The 18,050-nt window shown below is 44.9% G+C and overlaps 1 protein-coding gene and 1 long non-coding RNA gene across 9 annotated transcripts in view; one reads left to right on the top strand and one right to left on the bottom strand.

The window, feature by feature from the left end:
• The window catches only part of LOC310885147, a 42,031-nt gene extending 40,705 nt beyond the window's left edge, over nt 1-1,326 (top strand). Inside the window, exon 3 of the long non-coding RNA XR_014574571.1 lies at nt 1,198-1,326. This is a non-coding gene — a long non-coding RNA (uncharacterized lncRNA). The remainder of the gene's footprint in view (nt 1-1,197) is intronic.
• Nucleotides 1-18,050, bottom strand: part of ARHGAP32 (Rho GTPase activating protein 32) — a 259,764-nt gene that overhangs the window by 11,727 nt on the left and 229,987 nt on the right. For all 8 annotated transcript variants that reach the window (XM_083808087.1, XM_083808088.1, XM_083808089.1 and 5 more), the window contains 5 exons: nt 9,348-9,450; nt 6,098-6,242; nt 5,331-5,413; nt 2,642-2,749; nt 1,225-1,370 (listed from right to left, as the gene is read on the bottom strand). In XM_083808087.1, coding sequence (XP_083664213.1) covers nt 1,225-1,370; nt 2,642-2,749; nt 5,331-5,413; nt 6,098-6,242; nt 9,348-9,450 — 585 coding nt within the window. The remainder of the gene's footprint in view (nt 1-1,224; nt 1,371-2,641; nt 2,750-5,330; nt 5,414-6,097; nt 6,243-9,347; nt 9,451-18,050) is intronic.

Raw genomic sequence — 18,050 nt, 5'->3', positions numbered from 1 at the left:
CATCTTCCCCTGGCAGAGCTCAGCCTGCTATGGGCTGTTAGCCAAGCTCAGCTCTGGATCCTACTGACGTAAAAATTGTCTTCCAGTAGGAATGAAAGTTGGACTTACAAAAACTGTGCTGTCCTAAGTAGAATCACAGAATCATAGAATGGTTTGGGTTGGAAGGGGCCTTAAAGTTCCTCTAATTCCAACCCCCTGCCATGGGCAGGGACACCTTCCACCAGACCAGGTTGACTTTCTGGGCTGCCAAGTAGAGGTAGGGCTTGTATAAAAACAGGGAGCAGCAACCATTCTGGAACAGCAGCTACCCGTACTCCACAGGTGGTAAAGTAACTGCACGGACTGTACAAATTTCATTGGAAGGGCAGGTTATCAAAGCAGACGGAACAGACTTAATGCTGCTTTGGAATAGTAATACCTTGTGCTCTCATTTATTCTTCTAACACACAGAATGGTACAACTCCATTTGTTTCCAATGGAACGGGTACACTTAAGGTCTTAGCAGTTACTCGAGCAAATTTGTACGCTCCAGGGATAAATGACGCTTCAGATGCTCCAGGGTTGGGCACAAACATGTCACAGTTCATTCCGCATCCTAAAGCCACAAATCTGCAATGTAATTAGGGAACTGGGCAACAGCTGTAGGGTCAATGCAGTCTTTGCCATGTAGCTGGACAGCCCTGCTAATTAACCTATATAGACTATGCAGAAGAAATAACCAGGATAGCGGGTGTCAAAATATTCCACATTAAGAGCAAGACTATTGTTTCATAGTGTCAATGCTAATGAATACCAAGAACTTTCTTTAAATCAGCTGATTTCTATTTACATTCTAAGATGCCGGTGAAGATCATGTATTGGGTTGTACTACAAGGTAGCTCGAATGGAAAAGCATGCAAGAGCATTGATGACAGTGGTTTTAAAAGGAAGGTGTGCAGGCAGGACAGACTTAAGTGATTCCCTATGGTTTTTCAATGCATAAGAGTATCAGCCAAACATTCACGTGTATGCTCCTGTAGAGCATCCTTGGCTTCTAAGAAAGGTACTGATAGCAATTTCAAAAACTAGGCCGTATTTGCCAGGTTCTAATATCATAACCTTGTAAATCTGTCCTCTCTCTGATAGTAAAAACATATTTCTAAAGTCCTGGAGGAGGCTCAGATTTTCATTAAGCGTCTGCTACTGTTTTTGATCAAGGTAAAGCTAATGGAGGAAGTCACGCACCTGCTCCATCTCGTATGACTGAGCTGAGTTTGGAACTGAAGAGGACGTCCACGTGATTCAAGATGAATTCCACAACTACTGACTGGATTCGCACCTCCATGAAAGCAGCTGTTCCACTGAAGCAGGCAGACTCGATCTGCTTTGATCTGAAGAAAAGGAAGATTAAATAAAATGCAAACAGCCAGAAGACTGTGGAAGATATGCTCCCCTTGGGTAAGGCTTCGTCACGTGTTGAACTGTTGTGCCACATTGCTCGGGCAGACAAGACTTTAGGGGCAGTTAAGAGATAAATCTCGTCAAAGCATTATACGAATGGTCATACTGACTGCAGTGATTTACATCCAGGTTTTGGTTTCAGGTTGGAGTCCTACTGAAACAGGCAAGAGGAACAATGGGTCAAGAAGGAAAGAAAGCACGTGGCAGGTCCAGATTGAGGTAAGCATTGCATATACAAAGTGGGGAGCTTTCCTTTAACTTCTTTCTAGAAACAGTGAATGGCAGCAGTTTAATGCAGTGACACTGTAGAAAGCTCAGCATGGTCTTCTGCATCGTTTTTCCTCTAGCAGGGAATGTCTCCAACTGGTCCTGCCCAGCAAGTACCCCAATATTCACAACAGCAAATTCAAACAAGAAATCTTTTGACTGCTTGTGGGCGAATTGCCATAAAGGAGAAAATAGCTTTCCCTCATTAACTGCACACAGGGGAATCTCTGACTCGGATTTCTCAGGTTGGTAGCAAAGCAGTCCAGAAATCAATACAATAGAAGCCAGGGTGATTTTTTTGTCTTTGTTTTAAAGCACAATTTTTAAAATTACACCATTAATTTTAAAATACCCTATTAGGCACATTCAAAACAAATTTTAGGAGACATTTATCCAAGATCATTTCCATAAGTCTGAATTTTTGCAGCCAAAAGCTGTCAAATTAGACTCCGGAGATTTCTGCAGTGGGAAATCAGTGATGCCACTAAACACATTTTCCTGGATGATCAAGGACACACTAGGCTCATCTAACCAGGAGAGGAGAAATTATCATCTAGAAAGAGTTCTGGGGGTGAGAACAGACTAGGCTCATTCCTTGCTAATGCTTAACTGTGGTCAGTGGAGCTGCAGTGCAGCAAGAGAGAGCAATACTGGTGTATTCTCTCACGGTGTGTCAATGCAGTTCCACTGACAACAGCAGAGCTATTAACATCACTTTCAGAAGCTTGCCAGCTGGTCTCAACCCCCTGCTCAGAATAATTTCCTATTAAAAATCTTACAGGAGAAGAGCACATTGGATGGAAAAAAAGGAAAATCTTTTTCTAGGCTGCTGAAAGTTATGATTTTCTGGACAACTGATATCTATCTTTTATTTTTGTAAATACAAAAACTTACATAAGCCTTGTATTTGAATGGGAAAAAAAAAAAAAGTTACCTTAAGAGGTTTGGAGCCCAGACAATTGCCAAGTTCTTAGTGTGCATATTTGTGATGGAGCAGTAATCAGCTAGACGAGCTAAGTGTCTCATTAAGAACTCCAGTGTCCTGGAAAACAAGAGATAGGCAAATGTTCAGCACCAATGAGCAAGCCATGCTGCAAGTTACAAAACAAACCCCAGTTCATTATCTTCTTTAGCTTTGGGAGCTCACCAAAAAAAAAAAAAGTTGTACAACGTACAGTAAGAAGGATGGTAAAGTTGTCTTCAGCAAATAATTACATAGGGGTGGGGTGAGAGGGAGTCTCTCCTGATTTGTCCCGGGGTAAAGGAAAAGACTGTTCAAGCATCTGCCCTCAGCCAAATAACTGGACCCAGCAAAAACCGAGGTGGATGGGAGTTATGTTAAATGCCACCAGCATAGCAGGATCTAGAAGCAGAGCACCCTGGAGCTTCATAGCACTTGGTGGCTTTATTATAACATTGTGAAACAGAAATACAGTCCTTACACTGTATTTGGGGCATAGTGCAATGCTCATCAGAGAGTTAGAAGAAAGGACTTTGAATATAAACCTCCTGGTAAAGAGAAGACTACTTGTTTACACAGCCTGGGATTTTGAAAACGAGCAAATTTTATCTGAATTCTACTTCGGAAATGAGTGCCTACAGCTTCCTTATACACATATAAGAGGTACACAGCAGATACAAGGTTAAGCTTCACAGGACTTCTGTTCAGGTAAAAATAAAGACTGTGTTTTAGATCAAACGCTGCTGCTATCACGACATGGGGAAGATAAGGAAGGGCCCAGCTCCATTCCTTCCAGCCAGCGCAGGGGGCGGCAATGCGAATGCTGCTGCCGCCTCCTCAGTGCTGACGCTCAGCGACAGCCCGGCTGGCACCCGTCTCTCTGTGCCCCCTTCACCGAACGGCAGCAGGGGCCCAAAACTTCTCAGGTGGGAAGGGCGCGAAGCTCAGACGGGTGTTTCTGGGTGGACACAAAGCAGGCATCTCCAGCAACCTGCACAGCCCTGCTGCACCTCAAACACTGCCTACCTGCATGGAAATTCTCACGGAAGGGGAGCAGAACAACAAAGTGTCTTTCTGTCCTTCTTCAAGCAACCCTGAGGAATTGAGGTGAGCTAAGGCAGAGCCCAGCAGTACAGCAGCAGCAGGGGGAGTGCGAGCCACACAGCTGCCGGCTGGGTCGCTGCGCTGCCGCCTGTCCCGGGCACGGGCATCCCTAAGGGATGCGCCCGGGGCTCCCCTGAGAGCCATCTTAGGGAAAAGGTGGAAAGCACCAGAGAAAACTTGACAAAGGAGACTTTGGTTTTGATACAGTCTTCTTCAAGGCCCTGCTCCCTTAATTAACATGAATAAATTATTATAATTAGTTTCAATGCTAATTAATTACCAGACCTTATACTTAGTATTAAGTCCCATATGTTAGTCAATGCTATTTAATTACGCATGACCATACATTATAATCAAAGCTAATTACAATACATTGTTTATTAATATTTAATAATGGATGGCATAAATTATATAATCCCATTATAATCAAATGATACTCACCATACATAATAATAATTAATATTATTTAAATGTTGGTTGATATGCATTATAATTAGTTATCAATACCAATCACCACACACTGTTGTATTTATTTAAGACTAAATGCCATACAATAGTTATTAATATTTAAATAGCAATGTATTGTTTTATTTATACCAATCAATACATTGTCATTGGTCAAGGCTAACTGCAGTAATTATTAATATCATTTAAATAGTCATTAATATTATATTTTGGTATTAATACCAATCACCATACTTCGTAGTATGAAGACATTTACCATACACTGCAATAGTTATTAATACTGGTTAAATGAACATTAATATATATATAATATGATGATTAAAGACTAACTGTCATGCACAACAAAATAGTTATGAATACTAATTAGTGTGTTTTAATATAATGCATATAATTTAGCATGTTATTCTAATAAGCTTGTACTGTTTAAATAATCAACACAGTATAGTTTTATTTCCAAAAGATCACTGTTAGCATTTGCTAGTTACTATCATTGCTATTATAGTTAAATATTAAATAGATAAAACTTTACTAAGCACTGCCTTGCCATACTGCAAGCAACCACTCCAGAATACAACACGATCCCATCCATCATCCAAGCTGCCCGACCGTGCTCGTATGTCCTGCTGCTGCTCCTCATGTATTGACATGTTCAGCACTGGCCTGCAGCTAAAAACTATTTGGGGCAGGGGGAGGATGCTTACGGCCAAAATACACTTGAACAACTTAAACCAAAGTCCTGAAGCAATTTTTTGGTGTTCACATTTCACTGTCTTTACTGCTATTCTGAGAGAGGGTATTGTGCTCCCTCAATAAGAACATTTCCTTAATGATATCAGCCACTTGTGCCATAACGAGCTTGTATTTGCCTCCTGTACATACTTTCCAGAGGAAGTCAAATAAGACGATGTAAAGTATATGGTGTTTGTCTGGTAATGATCTAATTAAAATATAAATCAACTTTATGTAGCCATAAACCATTTTAATATATACAGGCATAATGCAGCTATCTTGAGAGGCAAGACTGGAATCGCACCATTACACTCTTGAAATGCTAGCAATGCCGAGCTATAACCAGACTGAAGGCTGTACTAACCTGTAGTGAGGCGGGGGGAGCTGCTGGATGACATCATGGATTTTAACCAACCGTTCTTCATCTGTAGCAGCAGAGACAGCATCCTGGAATAGCACAGTCAATGACTGAGATACGAATAAGGCCAGATACCTGACACAGGGTCTTGAACTAAGTGGACAACGCACTATTCTCTAGTGCTGAGACAGAATTTGTTGAGCCTCTCAACCTTCCAAGAGGCATCCGTCTCTGGGGACAGACTGGCACACAGCTAATGCAATAAAGGGCAAGTAATTCAAGCTCTGGGCCAGTTTGTAGCTTGATTGTACAGCGCGATTCCTTGCAGTGGGCATTCAGTTCCAAGTAGCATTTGCTTCTAATCCCATTCCTGTTAGATAAATCACTGGGGAATGGCAGAAGATAGGGGAATTCTTGCAAGCATTGTTAATACCCAAATAACCTTTACTGGGGCCCCCGGAGTGGCATCAATATGGTGTAGGATGTGACACAAAGGCACAAGTGAGTAAACCTAATGGGGCAACAGAAAAAGGCTCCCAAACCTGGGGCCTTGTTGCACCCACCTTTTGAAGGGGCAGGATGCTAACAGCAGGTGGGCATTTGGTGTGCAGCATGAGCTGTATTGGTGTTAGGCTGGTGGTTTTACAGACACACACTTTGGGTGTCTATAAAAACACCAGCTTAAAACAGAATTAAGGCAAAGGAAAGTGCGTAGATGTGCAGATAACAGGTCATGCTGCGAGGTTAAGTGAAAGACGTTGCCTTGTACTCACTGAGAACTTCTCGTAGAGCTGATATGTCAGCAGGGGGTTCGGGAGCTCCCGAAAGTACAGTTTGCAGAGGGAACCCACGCAGTGAATGTCCTGGATGTATGTATCCTTGGTTAGGTCAGGAATCTGCTCGGAGTCAAACTCATGGCTGGAGATGAATACACAAAAGTGGGCAGAGGGAGGTTGGCAAAGAAGAAAGAAAATAAAAAAACAACACAAATTACTGTCAAGCAAAGCAAGGGTTTCCTGATTTACGGGACAAAACAATCACTTAGTCATCAAAGCCCCCCCCAAGCCATGCTTGTGCTGCTACTAGAGTGTTTTTTTTCCAAAATGAGACTTTTTTTTGGTATGGCCTTTTTCAGTTAGTTTATAATCTAAGCCTACAATTTAATCTACAATCACTTTTCCTGTAACAGAGCCTTTCACAAAATCTCCAGAGCATGTTTTCCAAGACCACGGAGGCAATCTGACTGTTCAGCTCCCGAGGGCCATGACGGGGAGCTGCCTGGAGGAAGAGTCCCCACGGGTCAGAATGAAAGCTGCTGTCCCTTTGCATTTCAGAGGCCTGGAAACTGAAATGATAAAGCAGCACTGAACAGCAGCACCATTGGCACTGCTGCACGTGGAAACTACTGTGTGCAGAAATTCCTTGGGTCCAAGCTGGTGAGCCGAGCACGCCTCTGCTACGGGGTGAAAAGAGCCAGCAACCACATGAAGAGAAACCCCGAGCATTCCCTTGGTTTTCAGAGAGAGGAAAACCAAAATCACAAACATCTATGAAATAAAAGCTGAGCTTAGAAGGCCATGAGCTGGCTTGCTGCTCGGATATGCGCATGGAGATTGCTGTTTCAAATTAGCAGGCCAGATCTGCAGGGGCTGGCATGGCCACAGGGAGCTACGAGAACATGGCTGCTTTTGCTGGAGCTCAGTTTCCCTGCCATCCTCGTTAAGCTGTAAACCCAACAACTTATCATCAACGCGGGGAGTCACCCTGTCTGCGCTACAACCACAGCAATGGCAGGGGCTTGCTGGCAACAGCCCCCGCCTCCCCCTAGTCCAGGCCAGACAATTTGTAACACAAGATAAAACGCGACTTAGGCACAGTTCGAAGGCCGAGCTTGCCCCTCTCGATCAAGTGTTCATCCCTTACGAGACGAGGAAGGAGCTCCTTTCGCCTGGACGCGAAGGCTGTGTGAGAGAAGCCAGTTCACAGTGCCGGTGAGAAGGGGAAGAGGGGTCGACTTCTTCAGACAAGGTGAACAGTCCGCCCCAGCTCCTCATCCCAACAACAGCACAGAAGAAATCAAGGTTTCTGTTTTCCCCAGCCGATGGATTCGCTGTAGCCACACTCCTCAGCGCTCAGCATACGCAGCTCCCACAGGCACGTTCTGACTCATCCCTTACTCACACTTGGAAGAGAAACTTGTTTCCTGCGCTTGGCTCCGCAGAAGAAGAGAGAGCTCAGAAGAGCCATCAGGGAAAGGCACCAACCCGCCCAAACAAACAAACCAAGCCTCGATGGACACTCTCTGGCCATCTCCTGCCCTACTCCAGCACTCTGCTGCTCCAGCACACCTTCCCAAGGAAGAAATCCCATGCCATGTTAGAGACCTACCCCTGCAGAAGCAGAATATGGAGTGAAGAAAGGGAAGCCTTACATGCAGTCTTCTTTCTCTGACTATATAGAGAACAACTCATTTCTTTTGACCCTTAAGGTAGATTTTTTTTAGTAGCATACAACTTCACAGCATCTCAGAAAAAGCCAGAGCCAAGTACAGGGATGCCCACACCAACCCGACACTCGTTCTGCTTTGTCTACCGGCCAAATAAAGGCAGCTACTGTGCTACTAAAGAGCCAGCCTCTGTCCTGGAGTGAATCTCTCACGTGGAATAAAATTCTCTTAACTTTCTGTCCAACTGAAAAAAAAACACCTTTAAAACCGGGAAATTCAGTTCTTCTATTAGAAACTTAACAACAATTGCTCACTTACAAGGGCACTGCAGAGCTAATTTTGAAATAAGCTTAATGATCTGTTTATATAACTGGAAAGTCCAGCAATGCAACATGTCCTACATTAATCAAACACTTATGAAAAATCTGTCATGAAATTTGACAGGGACAGTGCCTACAAGTTATGCCATGTACTTTCAGAAAATTGAAAAGTAGGCTATCGTTTTGTTCTCTGTACTGTACGAGGGTATTATGCAACTGAAGTTTTAGAAAAATGTTTTAAAGCACCTTTGGAATACATCAAAAAAGAAAATGGTTATAAAAGATGGACTAGGGCAGTGATTAGAAAGATGGTCCAGCACAAGTCAAAATGGGGAATTAAAGGGATATAACTGAAGCAAGGGCAAACATTTTATTCAGCCGACTCTGCTCTGGACAGCAGCTACAATCAGAGTCTTTGGAGCCTGCATATCAAAGGCTCAGGGAGTAGATTTTTGAAATTGAACTCGCTGTGATGAAAAACAGGCTTAAGCTGAACCAGAATAAGCCCATCCATACAAGGGTTTGTACAGTAACTGTACCGGCTCAAACCCGTCCATTTAACTTGGGAATAGCTGGTACAAAAAGGATATCCTTCATATGGAAAACACCCCTCTGCTGCCTCTGTGAGGCAGCGGGCCTACGATCAAAACTGGAATTAGTCACATCCCAGTAGGTTCTCTCAGGCCCTTCACAACAGAAGAATGCATACCAAATGATGGGAGGAAGAAACGGGGCCTCACAAAAGGATAAAGGGCACTCAGAGCGATGAGAACAGCTCTTGAGTGGGGACAACACACACCTAGCCTTCCTCCTCACAGCCACGCAGCAGGGCCATGCCACCCACCAAGAATTATGCAAGTACTTCTTCACATGTCGCTAATTAATTGCTAATATGCCAGAACTCCAAAGCAGCAAGGAGAAGTATCAGCTGCTCCAACGGGCTCCAGGAACAAGAGGAAACAGGAATGAAATTTGACAGCAGTGACACCACAGTCCCAGAGCCTTCCAACACCCTATCCTGAAGGAAAACTTCCCGCAGAACAAAGTCTACCAAACAACCCTGCACACCTGTAAGAGAACTCCAAGGCAGTGGCAATCCCAGCACACCACCCTTGGAGCGCACACTGCACACACAGAGCTGCTGAGCAGCCAGCCCCGCAGCTGGCATGGGGCAGGCTCCTGAAAACACAGCTCCTGAATCCGGGGCACGCCTCGTTCCGCCTCTACAAGCAGGTTTGTCAAACGCAGTGCTCCTACCGTAGTTTCTGGATGTTGGACGCGACCCCAGACAGACGATATATTCCATCCACAATGCCATGCTTCTCAATGAATTCAGTGCAGCTCTTGAGGACCTGGGGGACTAAAGAACAAGTGTCATTGGTTAGTTGAGCGTGTTATTAAAGTCCTTGTTCAGGCTGCGGTCTTGTCAGATCCCATAAACTAAGCCCAGCTGGGCTAGTGCTTTACTTCTTCCTTAGAGGAGAAAGCCTGTAAGAGTTTTAAGTGCAGGATTTGGGGAAGAAGCTGGACAGAAGTGCATTCTTTGCTTTAAAGAAATGCCAGGATATATGAATCAGGTTGGAAAAAGTCAATTCTGGTCAAGCAGAGATAGTGCAGCTCCCATCACAGCTCCCACAAGAGCTGTGGTGTTAAATCTCATGTTCAGAAGAGCTATAAAACTGAGTCAATATGCTCTCTTTGGCCAAACGGCTTCGTTGTTTTCAGATCTATACGTGAATTGCTTGCATAGCTTGGTTTAAGCAAATACAAATGTTAAAGAGCTGCTACTTTCTGCACCAGGGACAGTGGAGTTTTTACAACTGATAATTTCTTCCCCAAAGCCTACCAGAGCGTGACTGGATTTAGACAGCTACACAACATACCACACTCACAGAAACATCAGATAGACCAGGTTATGACAGAATGGAAAAATAAGCCCAGAAGATATAATTAGGTGTCAAGTTAATATTCAAGCCACTTCACCAACCAATTCTTTCCAGTTGACTTCTCAGCCCCATGCAGCATCCACTGCCTGAGCTATCTGTCCATCCTTGTAGGCTTAAGGAACAGCAAATCATTTTATTTACCGTAGGGAGATAAAACTGCTCTGAGCACAGAAAGAAAATCAGGACTGAGCTCTTGTGAACATCAGCAAATCATCACGGAAAAGCTCACATCCTTGTGCACTCCTCTGTAAACCACCTTTTTGCCACAGCTCCTTTGATGATCGAGATTTATCCTTACATTAGATGCCAAGTCTGATCAATTTGCCACGTGGCACAGATTCTGAATAGGTCATGTGGCAAATCCCCTAACATCAAGCAGCAAATGCCATCTGCCAGTCAGTTTGACTAAGTGCTACCCAACTTGGATGCTCTGTGCTCTCCCCTCCCAGTCACTTCACGGCTTTTCTTTGGGCTTGCAGCAAACAGCCAAACACGCAGCTAGAGAAGAGCCATTTCAAATGGTTCCTGGGAGTCAGCCTCATCCTGGGTTAAGGACACGTCTGCTCCACACTCTAGCACAGGAGAGAACAAAACCTGCATAGCTGTGTGGCACATCAGTTGAGCAGGAGCAGCTATACTAGACGAGCCCCTGCAGCTGAGATGCCCAAATATACCAAGAGGCTGTCAATACTCAGCCGGCCAGACTCTAGTTTCTCTAGCACTAGGCATTTACAGCATCTCACACTGTTTTCCAAAGCACGCTGCAGACTTTGGGGCACGCAGAGCCCTTGTACACCGAGCAACGGCATAGAAAAAGCGCTGGAAACCAAGCGCTGCTTTTTTAGGGAAAGAAAACCATCAGAGGTGATTACCTTCTTCTCCTCTCCCCTGTAGATGGAATGGAAATTTTAACTTCCACTAATGCAGCCAAAGGCTTTTACAGAAGGAAACCTCAGCATCCGCTCTGAAGAAAGGCACCTCTTGCAGCCTTGGGAGCTCGGAGCCGCACCACACTGCTGGCATTAGGAATCGGCCAGACAGCATGCACAGCCAGGCATCTGAGCCAGGATAAGCAACAACTCCTTGCTGCCGAGCGAATACACATTTGGAGAGCATGTTGGTAAAATGTGCATCAGTCATCCACAATACCGTAAGCTAAATGTCTTGAGAACAGAGCAGGCGGAACAGATGGCCCTAAATCCTAATACAGTTTCAAAAAACATTTTTAGAGGACAACACTTACCCCTTTACGCAAAAAGATTCAACACCTCTTCAAGAAGAAAGTTTTAACGCTTGAAGTGGATAGGGTAGGAATTACATCATACTCAAGCGGCTGCCAAAGGGGCTGCCTACGTATTGCACCGCACCGAAGTGTTAGGAGCAAGTGCGACCCAGGTATAAATGGATGCAGAAACCCAGAGATGAGAACAGCCCCACCCCTTGCAGTGAACACAAAGGACAGCCTTCAGGCGCAGACACGGTCAGTGCTTTCTTTTCTTGTGTGAGGAAAGAGAGCACCCTAGATGGCAAGACACACTGGAGTAATGCTCATTTTGGTTTCCCTGAGAACCGGGCAGGACTGCGCGAGATGTCCGCACGTATCTCTCTTCCCACCACCACCCATTAAGAAAGGTGAGAGGTCACAAATTTGTGATCAGTGAGCTAAGTGAGGATGCTGGGCTCAGCACCGAGTCAGCCACGCATTTCCTTCTGCTAACAGCTCGACTGCCAGGGTCACAAAGGACTGGGCAAGGAGGTAAGGTTTTAAAGCGTCGTGGTGAGACCTGCTGATGTGTGGCTGCAAAGCCCAAAGATTTCAGTGGTTGATACTGGAGTCTGAATGGGCACCCCATGAAATCAGCAGCGCCCTCTGAAATAAATAAATAAATAAGCAAGTAATAGCACGTTCCCTGCCCACCTAATTCCTACCAGGGAGGCTGCTAACGTCTGAGAGGGGCGATGCACACACGGCACAGGGGGAGCCTGCACAGGCAGCCCCCCCGTTTCTCTGCACACCCTGAGCACGGCCAGGACACCTGCCTGCGCGCCCTAATTGAAGGCTGTGCCACAGGGAACAAATCTGCGCGTTTCCAAGGCCTTATCCTGCTGGGGTTTATCTAGCTGTGTCAACAAACAGCACGGTAAGAATGGTATTTGTGCACCGGTTCTTCGGAGCAGCGACCTGTTGTGACAACGTGAATCGGGTCAAGGGAGCACGGAGGGGAGCAGTGGGCTGCAGCAACAGCAGCGTGCTTCCTAAACCACTCCTCTGTCATGGACGGGCCTGGGCACAGTTAGAAAAATTAATATATGCTGAAAAAAATCTAGCAGGCTTGTTCTATGCATTTCCTAATCTGGTTGCCAGGACGATCTGTTCTTTAAGCTAAATATATCATGCCAGCGCCACAGATATTTTTGGGGGAATGCTGCACGGTTGGAGAAGTGACTGAAATACAAGAAGGGCCATAATTACACTTGAAGGCCCTTTGCTGGAATGGTGATTTGATTTTACTCATTTTTGAACAAAGACGACGCCTGACTAATGTGTTTAATCTCCCCCTCCCCTTTGAATGCTAAGCCCCTTAGCTACATATACATCAGCACACGTTTACGTGTGTGCATGCAGGGCACAGTGCCTGTTACCACCCGCACGGAACAGCAGGGCAACAGCACAGGCTAAAGCTTGGGATCGTGACTGTGAAGTGCACCAAGACCACCACCTACGGCTGCGACTTCTCCAGGTACCTACAGCTACCTTTACATAAACCTGCGTCCCCTGCCGCGGAGGTGAACTTACTGGTGTTCAGGTCCTGACTTTGGCTCCTGGATCCCAAAGCAGTCACCAGATCTGAATCAGAAAGCTATGTCACAGCCGCATCCCAGGGGGAAACTATCAGGGATTTCTCCTCATACGCTGTAGCATCTACACTATAATGCTATTAATATTAACCAATTACTATATTTTCCTGCAATTCTAATGACCAGAGTTGGTGACCCAGGTGGCTTGCAGTAACTGCTGTGAAGGTCCACCACGCTCAGCACCCCATTTCTGACAACTGCCCCAAGCAGGTCACTTGAGGAAAGACCAGAACAAGGGCAGGGCACCTTGCACATTATATTCCTCCACTCCCCAATAACCCACTGCTCAGGAAACTTGTGGGCCCAGCACTGGTGTCTGTCTTTATTAAACCCAGCACAGCCCCTTCCAGATCCACGTTCCCAGGCAAATAACAGAAGTACTAATACCGGCTGTTGGGTTTACTCCTGTTCTGAGCAGTACCATCTCCATCCACTGGCTCCAGATAACTTCTCTGCTGTGAAGTCATAGACTCAGCTGCAGCCTGCTAAAATCCACTGGCAGGTGCCACTTTTGAACACCTACCTCTTCATGAGAATCCGAGCACCGTACACATCCCCCGTTCCAAAATCCATCACCTCCTTCCCATCCCTCACCCCCTTCCCTTCAGTATCTCAGACAGCAGGTAGTGCCAGGCTGGAGACGCGGATGCGTCAACAAAGTGGACCCTGGCACATCTGATCACCATAGCAGCTAAAGGAATTTTTTCAACTTGTTCCTGAGTCTCTCTCAGCTGGTTTGAAAGGTTTATTGCATCTCCTAGGGCTCGTTAACTGGTTAATTCTTTCCCATTAAGAGGAAGCAGAAGTTTTATGGTTTTCATTCTGAAGACCATTTTGATTCATCCTGAAATCAGTCACATTTCCTCTCCTATCATCTTGCTTTTATTTTTTCCCTTTTAATCTTTTGTAATGGTCCCTCCCTGGGTTTTGGGAGGCTTATTTATTTATTTTTTTTAATTTTTTTAAAGTACGTTACTGGAATCAGAACTATTTGTTCAGGCTGGGGAATGAGGCCTCCCATCAAGCTCCCCTCTAGCAGCGTCGTTTTCACAATATTACAGCAATAAGGTGAACTGCCACATAAGCCAGGCCTTTCGGCTGGTTAATGGACCATGGCATGCTGAAATGCGGCTGCTCAGCTGAATTCCACACAGAGCAAACAAATGCGGAAAGCTGAACCTGCCGCCCAACAGCAGTACAAAATAAACTGTCCTGAGCGCCACACCGAGCCACCTAAGCAAAAGAAATAGCCATGAATATCAAGTACCCATAAAGATAATTAGGAAGAATACGAAAAAGAATAGAACCGAGTGCAGGAATGTAACAGCAGGTTAAAGGCTGCATTTTGAGCCACAGGAATATAAATTTGAACAATCAGCTACAAGGATGATGCTTAGATGGGAGACAGCTCACTCTTAGTTGTCCAGGCTGCCTCTATAAACAGCGAGGAAAGTCAGGTACCCGCAGCAGATAACGTGCCCCGGGAACATGTGGTGCAATATAGGATGGTGTGGATTGTTTTAGGGATGTGCCCATTTCTTGAAACTTTGTGACTAGCTGAGACTTGGACAACTTCTAGACATCTGGAATTAGCCAAACAGATCCTGTCTCCCTTACCATATAAACACAAAGTTACATAAGAACCTAGCAATGAACGTCCTCATCCAAGGAAGTACTGCTGCTTTTAACCCAATCATTCTTCCTCCTATTCTTAGCTCAATTTTTCAAAGAAACTTCCAAGAATTTCCTTAAAAAAATACAGTAAAAAACTCTAATAATTCAGACTGTAACTTTTCTCAGAGCCTCATTTCAAACTACTCAGTTCTGGAACTCTTCCCTCCGCCTTACAGTGAAAGTTACGCAGGAAATTCTTGTAAAACAGCACGAGACAGAGAGGTTATGGACTTTGTTTTCTTGCCCTGGCCTGTAAGGAACACCCTCTGCAGGAAGGCGCTCTGCCACCCAGGGAATCACCTGCACGTGCCATTTGGTAAGCATGCAGACCCCACCATGCCCTGCGTGTTCAGAAAAACAACAACGAACTTGGAAAGATTCTCTTCTCCGGACATTTGGCTCCTTCCTAAATCTGTGTCCTTAAGTTTGAATCAGCAGGATTAAGAGAGAAGAACGAGACCAAAGAGTGAACTTCCTCTGAGATGCTCTCTTCCTGATTTTCAAGAAGTGGGACCCACATTAAAATGATTTATACTGTTGAGGAGTTGGGTAAAGTCCAAACCAGCTACCACAAGCTGCACTATTTCCTGATAACGTGCAGCGCTTTTATTTGAAATTGTGACTTTTGTACTGTAACTCATGATAAGGGAAGAGGCAGCCATAAAGCACGAGTCAGTTAGCATGCAGGTACCATGCAGCGCCCAAGTGTGCAATCAGCCTGCCGTGCTGGACTCTGCTTTTTAAGACTGGACTCTTTTTATTTATGGTAGCTTAGCCAGGAACTGTGTAAAAACAAAGTGCAAGGTCCAAGCTTAAGAAACATAAATCCCGTTGTGCCGCATCAGGCTAGGAAGGCAGTTCCCCACGCTTTTTAAGTCCTGTAACATCAGCAACACTCTCGGTGCTGCGGGTGTGTCTGTGCCAGGGCATTTTTGCACTTGAGCACTGCAGTGGCATAAACCGTGCTTACTCTTACTGCTTTTGCATCAAAGAGAAGAAGCTTTATACCGTACGTCTATCTCCCAGGTTGTATCCACCCAAGTGGGGATAACAACTGGGGTTGTATTTTTTTTTTAATACAGAAATGCATCACATCCATTAAATGGAATAAATATCCTACTAATACATTCATATGTAGGCTGCGTGCTACTGCTTTCCATTTAGCTCCATTACACGTACTACAGTAAGTTAAGACTGGAAAAGGTGTCCACCTCGGTAAGAGCAGAGAGAGGTAAGAGCACAAGCAATTCCTGCATGTAGTGCAACATTTTTTCTCATGTTTGCTCTCCCTACAGCTGTAGTGTTTCAAAATGCAAATTAATTTTCAACTCCCTGCTGTCCTCTGGGTCACTCAGGCATAAAGAATTTCTCCTCTCACAGCTGCGGGCAGGGTAAAAAGGGAGGGGACTGAGAGATTGTCTCTTTTCTTTACTGCAAGAGCTTGTATTGCCTTCTCAGTTCTCCCTTTTTGCAACTACTTCCCCCCAGACAAGTCATTCTCCATGGGGACCCCACATACCTCTTTGTAATGCTAACCCCATACCCAATAATCTTGAGTTCCAGCAATTCAGAGGGCAGATGGTGAAGCAATAACAGTGCCTGTTATGTTTGGACATTTGCCCAAAATATCTCAGAACTATTGGCCTTTAAAAGTCCCAACTTGTGTTCAACGAGTTTGTGTAGCAGTGAACTCATCTGCAGCAAGCAGAATACTTCTCCGCTCATCCCCAGTTTGGGGCACCTATTGCTGTTTGTCCAGGCTGCTGGATCCGTCCTTTACGTTACAGGGGTTTCTCGCAGAGCACAGCCTGCCAGGTCTGAAGAAATGCTGAGGCACCTGAACCACACAGGCTTTTAATGATTTACAGAAGGGCTCGAGTCACTTAGGCACCCTTTGGTTTCCAAAATGCCTGACATGTTTAGATCTATGAAATTATGCAAACCCGACTAAGGAACAAAATAAATCTGGGAGATATCTGGAGATAAACGGAGTTATTTCCCTGCAGGCATTCACCAGGCTGCGGGTCTCGCGTGCTGACCTGTGGTAACACCTGAATAACCACTGTTTAATGTTTATATGCCCTCAACCTTCCAAGTACCTCACAAACATTACAAGTTTACCCTTGTGGCACCTCGGGGCAGATCCGGACTGTTAGTTTAACTTCACAACGTGGCAATGGAAGCAGACACCCAGCAAGTTTCTCGAGGCCATGAACTGTGCGTGAGAGATGAGATTTGAGCTCAGGAGCACCCGGCTCCCATCACAGAGTCATTAAGGTTGGAAAAGCCCTCCGAGACCATCTGGTCCAACCATCCCCCTACGACCACTATCACCCACTAGACCATGTCCCTAAGCTCGCACAGCTCTGACTACAGCTTAGCTCTTTGACTTGATTGCCCAAGGCCTTTGGAGATGGACTTTGATTTTAAAATAAAACTATAAATTGTGAAATACTGAAAGGAAACTGGTTTTGGCATGTCTGAGGCTAACAGGTTTCAATATATAGCCAATCACCTGAAAAACGGGTAGCCAAATGAAGTAGTCACCAGCAGGACAGCAGGATAAATGGAAGGGTATGGCTGATGTCACCGTTAAGCTTGAAGGGACTGTCAAGTCACATCAGCCCCACTGAATTACTGCCCCAGAATGCAACTTCACAACCATTTTTTTCAAGTTTATACATCGACTGTGTGCAGAGCTGCAGCAAACATGGACTGAGATGCAAGAGACAGGACCGTATTTCGGTATGTCACTGCATAACATAAAACAAGCAGAAAACAATAAAGGTTCATAACAGATACAGCTGGTTTGGGCTCTAACATACAAGTCAAATCACTAAGAGTATGTGTCTAATGATTCCTCAAGCACAAAAGAAATCATTTGGGGAGGAGAAAAAGTTTACTGATGGAAAATCATGGCCTCACTATCTGTGAACTGTTGTCTTCTGAGCTCATTCACGGGCACTGGCAGAACTGCTACAATTTCAACTAAAGATATTTCTTCAAGAATCTGCTCTTTTCTGAGCAGCTGTGCACTATACAATTACCTTCAGTTTTCTCAATAGGATTCTACCATAGAGACAAATACTATTAAAGGAGGCAGAACAGGAAGATTTTCAGTTTCATCAATACTTGCATTATTAGGTAGGTTTGTCAGGAAACACAAGATGCAACCAACTGCATGGTTGGACCAGATGATCTTGGAGGTCTTTTCCAACCTTAATGATTCCATTGCTGAGCTGTAGCCCTGGATAGCAATTCTGCGTGTGGCACGTGTTTTATTTATGGCTCTTTTGTCCCCCAGATATCTGAGGGCATTACAAAATTTATCAGGTAAGTAAGCATGCATTATTTTTACCGCTGTGCCAACAAGGAACTCAGGATCCACTATTTTCTTCTTACACCAATTTTAGGGTAAAGGAAGGAGATGGATCCTATTTGAAGGAACTTGCCCGAAGTCATACAAGAAGTATCTTGGCAG

This window comes from Anser anser, assembly GCF_964211835.1.
Source record: "Anser anser genome assembly, chromosome: 22".
Lineage (NCBI taxonomy): Eukaryota > Metazoa > Chordata > Aves > Anseriformes > Anatidae > Anser > Anser anser.
This window is presented reverse-complemented; position numbering and strand designations above follow the sequence as displayed.